The 10,802-nt window shown below is 58.6% G+C and overlaps 1 protein-coding gene across 1 annotated transcript; it reads left to right on the top strand.

Moving 5' to 3' along the window:
* The first annotated feature begins 4,707 nt into the window (after positions 1-4,707).
* FOXF1 (forkhead box F1) lies at positions 4,708-8,666 on the top strand. Its single transcript, XM_025370913.1, has 2 exons — positions 4,708-5,735; positions 7,119-8,666. Exons 1-2 carry the CDS (start codon positions 4,754-4,756, stop codon positions 7,277-7,279), a joined length of 1,143 nt encoding a protein of 380 aa, XP_025226698.1. The 5' UTR covers positions 4,708-4,753; the 3' UTR covers positions 7,280-8,666.
* Positions 8,667-10,802: the final 2,136 nt, after the last annotated feature.

Genomic DNA, 10,802 nt, shown 5'->3' on the forward strand with positions numbered 1-10,802 from the left:
GTTACGGCGCGCTCTCGGCCCGGGCGGCTTCACTTAAGCAATTAGCTAGTAAAAATACCTTGGGCCTGGGGAGTGGGAGACGTCGCAGGCGTGTCTGTTTTTACACACCCCCGCCAACCCCTCTCTGCCAATTTCAGGATTCCTGGGGCCGGAGCTGGGGCGCAGATTTGTTTTGGGGTGGGAGGGGGCCGGCCTTCATGGATTTTAATCCAAGAGCAAAAGGCTGCCGGCGATCTCTGTCCCTGTCTGCATTTTCTCCTCCATCCCTGGAACTGAGCCCTTGGGGTTTTTGTTTCTGTTTGTACAACCTAAGCCTTCCGTGCATGGTCTTGTCCAACCCTCCGTATGACCCTAAGAAATAAGAACCATGATGAGTTCCATTTTTCAGATGAAGAAACTAAGGCACAAAGAGCGTGTGCATCATCCCTACGTGGTGGGGCGAGTTCAAATTCCCCTGTCTTTGGGGTTCAGGGCAGAGCGGCCCCTCTGCCCTGGGCACCGCCGGACCTCACCCCGTGGTCAGGACACTTAACGCCCTGGTTCTGCAGTCAGGCCAGGTTTGGATACTGGCTCTGTAGGGTGACCTAGGATCTGGAGTGACCTCGCCGAGCTCCATCTGTGAGGGAAGAAGGAGATTATACTGACTTGGTAGGGGCATCGGGGAATATTAAGCAAGTTTCTTAGGGACATTTAACCGGGGTCCTGTGTTCATGGTTGGTGCCTCACAGGTTCACAGATGGGCTCCAGGCATTTGGTGAAACCTTCAAAATCATTCTATGAATGTCACAAATATGCACCTTCTGGGGGTGGGGGCAGGTCTGACTAGTTTTCAAAGAATTGACAGCCAAGAGGAAGGTTAGGAGCAGACAAGGGCAGTTTGTGGAGTGAGGAGCAGCGCCTGGTGCCTGGGCAGCAGTGGATGAGCCTACTATTATCACAGTATTTGTAGTTGTCATTGCTATTTTATCACCATCAGCTCTCCAATGGGGCTCTCTGTCCCCTTGGGCCTGGGAAGCCAGGGCTGTGTGGTGACAGCAGAGGCATTTCTTTTCTAAGCCCCACTCTCTCCACTCCCAACCTACACAGAGGCACCTGGAAGAGTGAAAAGCCAGGATATTTTGTCCTTGGGCGTACAGAGGGCAGACAGAGAGATGTTCACCTCTCAGCGCTGGCTGATGAGTGCCAAGTCCATGCTGGGCCTCAGTTTCTCCATCCTAAAAATGTAGGATTAAGGGAGACCTCTCAGGGACATTTTAAGAGCCGAGAATGCAGTCTCTGGGCATGAAGGAAAGCCCTTCTTGCTACGACTGTGGTTTTCCCCAGAATTCAGGGGGTCCCCTCCAAATTACAGAGTTGGGAGCTAATTACCCTCCTCCCTCACGCCCCCACTTCTACACACACCCCGCAGTAGAGATTAGCAGTTGAGGAGAGCTTCCATCTTTGGCTTTCCTGAGACTCCCAGGCCTACTGGGCCGGCTCTTACCCTGGACTCCATGGCTGGCTGGCCTGTAAGATCTGGCTTACTGTCAGAGCGGGTGAAAGGGTAGAAAGAAGGGTGGAAAGGGAGAATAAAAGGATCTCCGGGTTAGCCAAAGATGGGACCTGCTGCTTCCCTTCCCCAACTGAAGAAGGCCCAAGAGTGAAGGAGGCTGCTGGGAAAGGGCTCCCCAAGTTCATGCTTTAGAGACCCCCTCACTTTGAAGGTGCCCCATGAGTGGGGGAGGGGCGAGGGGAAGGAAGAATGTTATTTCCACTTGCAGAGAGCCCCAGGGTGCGTCCTGCACCCCTAGCTGGCTTAAGAGCTGTGCAGCTTCCCTGCTCCCCTCTGCTAAAGGCCAGATGCGCTTTGGCAGTCGGCAGTAGCGACCCCTTCCTGGGAACAGAACTTTCCTCCGGAGGCCAGGGTCTCCTCATCTGCAACTGCCATTTGCCAACCAAAAAAAAAAAAGAAAGAAAGAAAGAAAAAAAAAAAGTGGGGAGAGTAGAGAATGTGAGAATGCGTGTGTGCGTGGCCGCGTGTGCACGTGTGGAGTGGCGGTACTTATGATTATTTGCGCGCGGCGTCTGGCTATGCGTGGGCGAATGCGCAGTGCAGAACACGTGGGCGTGCATGAGGTGTGCACTTAAACCAAAGTGTGCCCTCCCCGTTGGGCAGGCCTGTGTGTTGGTCCAAGGGTTGGGGGGCGCCTGAGCTGTGAGGGTCGCTGGGAAGGGTGTTCGAGGCCGTGGGCCGTGTGGAGCGTATCTGTGTCCGCGGAGGCTGAGCTGATTGTGTGAAGTGGAAGCGGGTCTGCCAGAAAGCGTTTACCTGCGTAAATGCACAACCACACACTACGGGTCACGTCCCACACTCATTCTTTCCCTAGGCGGGCCAGGCTCTCTGAGCGCGGAGACCCAGAGAGGCCAGCGGAAGGACAGCGCGAAGGCGGCTCTCTTCTCCCGCGAGCGCGGATCTGGGGGAGGAGGCGGCGACAGCCCGGCAGGCTGCTCCGGCGAGCCCCCCAGCTCCTCGCACCAACGTGCCAGGCGCCCCGAAGGCGACAAGGAGTCTCCCGCCGAAAATGAAGGCGTCCGAGCAAGGAAGGTGGGGGCGGGTAGTTAGCGAAAGACAAGGAATCCGGAGAAACCAAGAGGCGGGTGGGCTTTGAACGCGCCGCGCCGCGGGCAGTGCTGCGAGCCCGGCACACGCCTCTCGCCCCAGCTCGCGCCGGGGCTTGGCCTCTAGGCTCCTCGCGATGACCCGCGAAAACACCCCTCACCCCCCTCTTCCCAACCGGGAACCCTGGAGGGAGAGGCCGGGCCCGGCACCCAGCAGTCGGTGCGAGAGAGCAGCACTCACCTGGGTCTGTGCGCACAGCGTTGCGCCGGGGCTCCTGCGCAGTCCTGCGCTCGGCTCTCCGCACCACCTTCCCTGGCTCCACCGCCCCAGCCCGCACCCTAGGGCTGAGGTGGCAAGGGCAGGTCTGCGTGCGAGCCCCCTGCGGGCTGGCAGCCAGGCGCGCGAGGGCCGCCCTGGCCCGCGCTCCCCGCCCGCGCTGTCTGCTCTCAGGAACCTGGCCTGGCGCGCAGTGTCAGAGGCCCCCGCGGCGGCGGCAGGCCGAGCCCACAGGGGCATTAGGCCAACTCCCCCCTCCCGCGCTGCGCACGCGGAATTCTCTATTATTATTATTAAAGAATCCCCCAGAACTTGTTTACTTTAAACCCTGTAAACTTCCTGCCAGGGCCTTTGCCATCTCTCGGGAAATCGGAACCTGTGCTTTGAAAATGGGGGCCGCGGGGCCAAATAGGCGGGTTTTCAGTGTGTGTTGGGAGTGGGGGAGGGCAACTGAACTACGTGTGAGTTCAGATTCGAGTGTGGCGTGTGTACGCGAGTGGGAGTGAGTGCGAACTTAAGCTCCTGTGGGCCTTAAGCTTCTGTGTCAGCGAGCGCATTAGTGGGTGCGCACATGCCTGAGCGCCCTCTGCACATGAGTGTGCACACACGTATGGGTGTGTTTACACGTCTGTTTGCGTAATTTACCGGGTTTGCATGTGCATCAAGACATGTATGTGTGTGCTAACGTGTGCACAAGAGCGCGAGGGTGTGCGGGCATGGGTGAGTGACTGAGCACGCAGCTTGTTCCGGGGCCTGTGCGGTTTGGGTCGCCGCTGGGCCAGCGGGTTCTCACTCACCCCCATCAGGCCCGCGGCACCCGAGACAAAGCGGCCGCGACTCGTGCTGCGCTTTCGTTTTCCGCCTGCGCTCTGCCCCGGCGGCTGCCCGCCCGCTCGCAAGCTGCTGGGCGAGTCCGAAAAATCCCGGGCGCTGCGCAGTCCTTCCCGGGGCGGGGAGAGTGGGTAGGCGGTCCCTCGCGGGAACTTACGCCGGCCGGCCGAGAGGACCGGAGTCGAGCCGGCTGTGCCCGCGATGGTCACGACCGGGAGGCCACCGCACTTGTGATTTGCCACAGGGCTGTGCGCGTCGGGGAAGGCCCTGGCCCAGAGCGCGTTTCCCGCCGCGCCGCCCGGGCGGGGAAGGCGGGGTCCAGCGCGCATCGGGGCTGAACCGCGGGCGGAGGGCGCATTAACACTTGCTGGCCAGGTTGGTGGAGGCGGGGCGGATTTTGTTGGCGGCCGCGGGGCGGCGAGAGTGGGGGCTCTTTAAGCGCCCACCAACGCGGGGGCCCGAGGGGGGCAGGGACGGAGGGAGGGAACTCCGGGAGGGTCTTACGCCGACCTCGAGACGCCGCCGAGCGGAGATGAAGTGAAGGCCCTCTCGGCCGGAATCTCGCAGCCGAGCGCCGCGGGCTGCGGGGACCCAGGGCTGCTCCCGGCTGGGGCGCACGGCCGTAAGCCCTGGAGGTGGTGCCTCCCCCACAAAAATACCGGCGGGGGTAGCCTCCTCACGGCCTCCGCCTGGGCTGCCCTCTGCCTCAGCTCGGCTTCTTTCCTTGTGGGAGGGCGAGAGAGAAAGAGGGAGGAGAGAGGTGGGGGAGGCGGGAGTTGGAGAGAGAGGGGCTCTGAGCCAACCGCCGGCGGATCCAGCAGCTCCTTGGGGAGGGCGGGCGGGAGCGCGGGGGCGGGCGCGCAGCGGCTCGCTCGGGAGAAGTGGCCGCCGATGACGGCAGAGGTGCAGCCAGCCCCGCGCGCGCAGCCCCCTCCCCCTCGCCCTCTTCCCCCCCCTCGTCCTCTTCCTCCTCCTCCTCCTCCTCCTCCCGGCCCGTCCGCGGCGCAGAGCAGCGGCGGCAGCGGCGGCGGCGGCAGCAGCCACCCGATGTCTTCGGCGCCCGAGAAGCAGCAGCCACCGCACGGCGGCGGCGGCGGCGGCGGCGGCGGGGGAGGCGGCGCGGCCATGGACCCCGCGTCGTCCGGCCCGTCCAAGGCCAAGAAGACCAACGCCGGCATCCGGCGCCCTGAGAAGCCGCCCTACTCCTACATTGCGCTCATCGTCATGGCCATCCAGAGCTCGCCCACCAAGCGCCTGACGCTCAGCGAGATCTACCAGTTCCTGCAGAGCCGCTTTCCTTTCTTCCGCGGCTCCTACCAGGGCTGGAAGAACTCCGTGCGCCACAACCTCTCGCTCAACGAGTGCTTCATCAAGCTACCCAAGGGCCTCGGGCGGCCCGGCAAGGGCCACTACTGGACCATCGACCCGGCCAGCGAGTTCATGTTCGAGGAGGGCTCCTTTCGGCGGCGGCCGCGCGGCTTCCGAAGGAAATGCCAGGCGCTCAAGCCTATGTACAGCATGATGAACGGGCTCGGCTTTAACCACCTCCCGGACACCTACGGCTTCCAGGGCTCGGCCGGCGGCCTCTCGTGCCCGCCCAACAGCCTGGCGCTGGAGGGCGGCCTTGGCATGATGAACGGCCACTTGCCGGGCAACGTGGACGGCATGGCCCTGCCCAGCCACTCGGTGCCCCACCTGCCCTCCAACGGCGGCCACTCGTACATGGGCAGCTGCGGCGGCGCGGCGGCCGGCGAGTACCCGCACCACGACAGCTCTGTGCCCGCCTCCCCGCTGCTGCCCACCGGCGCCGGCGGGGTCATGGAGCCGCACACCGTCTATTCGGGCTCGGCTGCGGCTTGGCCGCCCTCGGCCTCCGCGGCACTCAACAGCGGCGCCTCTTACATCAAGCAGCAGCCCCTGTCCCCCTGTAACCCCGCGGCCAACCCCCTGTCCGGCAGCCTCTCCACGCATTCCCTGGAGCAGCCGTATCTGCACCAGAACAGCCACAACGCCCCAGCCGAGCTGCAAGGTGAGTGGGGAGGCCGAGGGCGTCCTGGTCCCCGGGAAGTCGAATCTGAGTGGCAGCGGGACCCAGCCAGGGGCGAGCCCCTCCACTTCTGTGGTCGGAACCCCAAGGCTGAGGGGAGGCACCAGCTCCCCAAGGTGCCTCTTTGCCCCACCTCTCCCCCTGTGAAGAGTGACTACCTTTCTTGAGCCTAGTTTGGGCCAATCTGTTTCTCTTTCTGTTCCAACTCCAGCTGCCGGCTGCTCCAGGCCTGACCAGGTAGGCCGGTCCTTAGCAAGATTTCCCAGACCCCAGTGCCCTAAAGTCCTTTTGTGTCCCTTAAGTCCCTTTACACTTTGGAAAGGTCCTGGGATGGACCTAAGGCTCCCAGCCCTGGCCAGATGGCCCTCCCTCCCCGGGGGTGGCCCTCACATTGCCTGGAGAGCTGCCTCTGCTTGGGGCTGGGCAGAACGGAAGAGTTAGGCCCAAAGCCGCTGGGCCAGCGCTCAGAGGCTCAGCCCCGGCCTTTAGGGGACCGGGTTTGGCAGAGCCACAGCTGAGTCCAGGGGCATTTTGTGGTGAGGGAGGCAGGGCGGTGCGTGGCCAGGCCCCAGAGGGTCAGAGCTGCAGGCTGGGCCATGGGGGCTCCATTTTTTTTAGGATCCAAGTTTTCAGGCCTCCACACCCCCAACACCCCTGATACCCCATAACCCCAAACATACAGAAGCATCTGCCAAGGGAGATGCGGCAGCCTCGCCTCCTGATTCTGCCCCAGGTTCCCCGCAGCCTGCAGGCCCAGCTCTGGTAAAAGCTGGAGCGAGCTCACCAGGGCCCATCCAGGGTCAGCTGTCAGCAACCCCAGGAGGCAGGAGGCAGGAGGCAGGAGGCAGGAGGCAGGAGGCAGGAGGCAGGCCTGGAGGCCTTAGGCAGCCTATCCGCGGCGGACTTCTCCGCTCCGGGGCCTGTTCTCTGGAGAAGCTTCTTCTCACCCCTGCTGCTGGCCTGGGCTGGCCCCGCACTGGCCTCTCCTTCCACCCGGCCGGCAGTGGGAGCCTCTGAGGTCGGCGGGGGGTGGGGGGGGGCTGCCCTGGCGGTGACGGCCGTGAGTTAGGGGCCCTCCACTTAGCCTCCCTCACCACTTCCCCCTGGGCCCCTGCACGGGGTCCGAGGCTGGACAGGCACGCAGCAGGCAGGCACTGCGGGGAGCGAGGCCGTGGCAAGTGTTCTGGAGTCTTTTCCTTGGGTGCGCAGCAGGAAGGCCGGGAGGAGGGCGGGTAGGCCGCCGTGCTCCGGAGCCAGGCTGGCAGGCCTTGTGAGCCCCAGGAGCGCTGCTCCTCCGCCTGAACTCTGAGCCACCGTGGCTAACTCTTCTGCTCCCCCAACCCCTCCTGTCGCCTCGCCTTGCAGGCATCCCGCGGTATCACTCGCAGTCGCCCAGCATGTGTGATCGAAAGGAGTTTGTCTTCTCTTTCAACGCCATGGCGTCCTCTTCCATGCACTCGGCCGGCGGGGGTTCCTACTATCACCAGCAGGTCACCTACCAAGACATCAAGCCTTGCGTGATGTGAGGCTGCCGCCGCCGGCCCTCCTGGTGCAGGCAGGCGGGTCACAGGGACCCTGGACCGGCACAAGAAACTGCTTTATTCTCGAGGTATAACCGTCGGCAGAAAAAAAGGGTTCCACCCCTCCGCAACAGGAGTATTTGGCAAGGAATCCCCAACGCAAAGACACAGCGCTGCGGTTGGCACCTCCTTCCTCACTCCCTCAAAATTGTTAAGAAATGGTAGTGGTGGGTCTGATCCGACTGCAGCCGTTGGTAAATAAAGGTTTTTGATCCTGTTGAACCCGGCTGAGACGGTGCTGTGCAGGGGAAGGCCTTCCGCATCCACACAGGAATTCTGCTGAGGTCCCCCCTCCTTCCGGCCAATGGCAGAAGGGGAGGAAGATTTTTAGAAGAAAGGCAAACATGTGAGACCAATCATTATCAAATACTTTTATTTTTTGGTTGAGTATTTATCTTTTTATTTTTTATTTTTTTTTTTGAAAGAATGTCTTGGAATACGCAAGTCTCCCTTTAGAGCTGTCTTTTCCGGGGAGCGGGAGGGCACAAGAGCTCGGATCTCCCTCCCGATCTCCCTCCCCACCTCGGAAGTCTCCTCCTCGGACCGCAGGTGGATCTTTGTGCGAACAACTTGCATTTCGGAAGCCACTGTCCGTCTTTAAACAGAAAATTGAAGGAGCCACGAAGCAAGCGGCCGTCCGGGCGTCTGCCTCCGTCCCCTTCCACGTTCCTCTTCTTCCTTCGCTTCAGCCTTTCCTGTTATGTTTTGTCTTGAATTTTATTTAGACTTTTTCAGTGAGTATTTTTCTCTCTCCCAACCTCTACTGTAAACTTTCTGGTCCGAGAACGAGCCGAACACAGCGCGACGCAGGGACTAGGACGGCCCGGTGACCGCGCGGATTCAGGATTGCGGGGACGCAGAAAGGTTAAGGCACTTTTAAAAACTATAGCAAGGCTCCTGTTTATTTATTCTACTTTCTTTCCCTAATAACCAAAACACCGCGTAGGCTCCTCCGTTTATCAGTATTAATGGTGTAACTTGTTGGCAATATTTGCCGTGTAGAATTTTTTTTTAGATATCCATTGTAAATTTGAAACAAAGACCGATCTGTGTAAAAACAAATTTCCATATGTTTTATATAAATATATATATAATATGAAGGACTACCCTTTTTTTTTTTTTTTTTTTTGGTATTTTGGCTGCTAGAGTGCAGCATTTGTGACACGGATTTGAAATTTGAAATTTCCTTCTGCACTGTAGAAAAGGACCATTTGAGGATGTTTTGCTTTTTGTGTATTTTTTCCTAAAAAAAGAACAAAAATAAAAATGTATAACATTTGTACATGGCCTTTAAAATTGTATCAACTAGAAATAAAATTGCATGAGTATTTTATTGGGATTGAGATTGCAGAATACCTTACAGACTCCCAAAGATAGAGTGGGGGAAAAAAACAGGCTTTGGATCTCTAGACTTTTAAAAATTTTGGGTGATTCTGAATACTGTTTTCTTTTTTGGCAAATCCTCCTCTTTTCACTCTTCATTCCACTTTGAAGTAAATGTTGGACAAGAGGAACTATTTTTCTTGGCTTCTGTTTTTTAAGAAGAGCCCTTTGCCCCTCTAAATGTCATTGATCGTTTTAAAGAAATAATCAAACGTTTAAAGAACACTGTAGACCTCCTTCCCCTAGGGAACACCAATTAAACCATGTTTGTGCACATATATATGTATACACATATATGTACATATATGTATATGTGTCCATGTACATAATATATATATTTTTTGCCACTACAAGACCAATGAGAGTTTTACTTTGGCTTTCAGACTTTCTTGTTCTCTTGCTGTAGCTGTTAAAAATCATGAATCAACTTTAAGGGTTTTTTGTAGTTGTTGGTTTTGTCTTGTTCTGTTTCGGCTATTTGGTGGCTTGTTCTTGGTTTTCCCCCATAGTAAATCAAGTAAAATCTAAATGAGGCAAAAGGGCCGTTGGTGGGCCGGGTGACAGGTACCTTTCCCATCCTGTAACGTTTATCTCCTAAGTCACAGTTCGTCGCCTCTGAGGAAAAAATATTTTTTGACGCTTATATCTTCCACTGACCACTCTCTTGCTATTCCAATTCCCGGCTAGGGAGGAAAACAAACACAGTAAGTCACATTGTTGGTGCAGCCCTTCCAGACCCACCGCAGTGTCTTGCGTCGTGGGGTCGTGAGTCTCTGAACCTGGTTCTTCTCAGAGTTGACATTTTGGACGTGGGGGTAATTTCTCCGGTGCTCTGTTACATCAAAATTATCAATAAACTCGCCTGGGCAATTAATGTCCCAAACTAACAGCTGTCTATAAAATCGAGATAAAGGGGACAAGAAAAGGCCAGCGACTCCATCCTTAGGGTCTCCGGGCGGGCCGAAGCGTCAGGTCAGGCTCTGCCGGGCGCACGCGCCTGGCCCTGCGCTCCGAGAGCAGGTTCGCAGCAGGCGGAGAAGGCGGTCCTCCTGGGGCGGAGGTCTTCTCTGCACCCTCCGCCTCCCACCAGAGCCCGGAAAACCAGTATTGAGAAGAGTCCCCAGGCCTCCTAGCGCGGCAACGCTGCGCTCGCGTCCGGTCAGCCTCTGCAGGCTAGAGGAGCTGGGAGCCCCTCCTCTCTCCCGCAGAGGCTGCGGCCCAGTTAGGGCAGAGGCTCCGGGGAAGAGGGGCTGATTAGGAGAAACCCAACTGCGAGCTCCCAGGTTTTCTTCTGCGGAGTCTCCAGCCCCTGCACCCACTCACTTGGCGCCCTGGCGGGCCAGAGGCCCCTGTGCGCGGTGGTTTTGCGTGGCTTTGGCGCCGCTGGACGAGGGTCCAGGGCGGTAGCAAAGCCCGGTTGCCTGTTCATCTCCTTGCCTTCGCTTCAGCGGGATCTCCCAGCACACCCATGTCGAGGTCTAGCGGGGCGGGAGGCACCCAGAGGGGCTTGTGTAGGAAAACCGGTACGGATTGCCCGGGGACGGTGACCGGCCTCGGTCTTCCGGCCTGACTTGCGGCCTGGGAATGAGAGGGAAAGTCCAGCCTTCCCGCAAGGAGATCCTGGCTCCAGGCAAGCCCGGAAGGGCCAGATAACGCAGGCGAAACTGCCTCCACAGCCGCGTCCGAGATTTCGCGCCGCCGCTGCTGCAGCGCGGAGACTGCGCTCGGCTGGGCTGTGTCCTCCTCGGAGTCCATTGCGTCCTGGGCTGGCACAGGGGTCGCGGGTGAAGCTTCCACCGCTGCGCGACGCCACAAAAGCGCGCCCAGCATGTGCAAGTCACAGGCTTAAATCGCGAACGGCTCCTGAGGCTGGTGCGAAATTATGCGCCCTGCGTGCGTAAAGGACCCCTAGGATCCGCTAGCACAGAGGCGTCCTAGGTAGAATTAATTCATAATCGCTCCGTATTATCTTAAGGGTTTTTGTCCTGGAATAACGTAGAATTAATTCACAATTTCTTCATCTATTTTAAGGATTTTGCGCTGGAACAGGCAAGATGCCCCTTGACATGAAATCCCCTCTGTAATA

The sequence above is a fragment of the Theropithecus gelada genome, chromosome 20 (genome assembly GCF_003255815.1).
Source record: "Theropithecus gelada isolate Dixy chromosome 20, Tgel_1.0, whole genome shotgun sequence".
Lineage (NCBI taxonomy): Eukaryota > Metazoa > Chordata > Mammalia > Primates > Cercopithecidae > Theropithecus > Theropithecus gelada.

What these genes read in the sequence shown, in the direction of transcription:
- FOXF1 (XM_025370913.1), top strand. Translation starts at nt 4,754, where the DNA reads ATGTCTTCGGCGCCCGAGAAGCAGCAGCCACCGCACGGCGGCGGCGGC. An exon ending in CGCCCCAGCCGAGCTGCAAG is followed by an intron (nt 5,736 to 7,118) that starts GTGAGTGGGGAG and finishes CTCGCCTTGCAG; the next exon opens with GCATCCCGCGGTATCACTCG.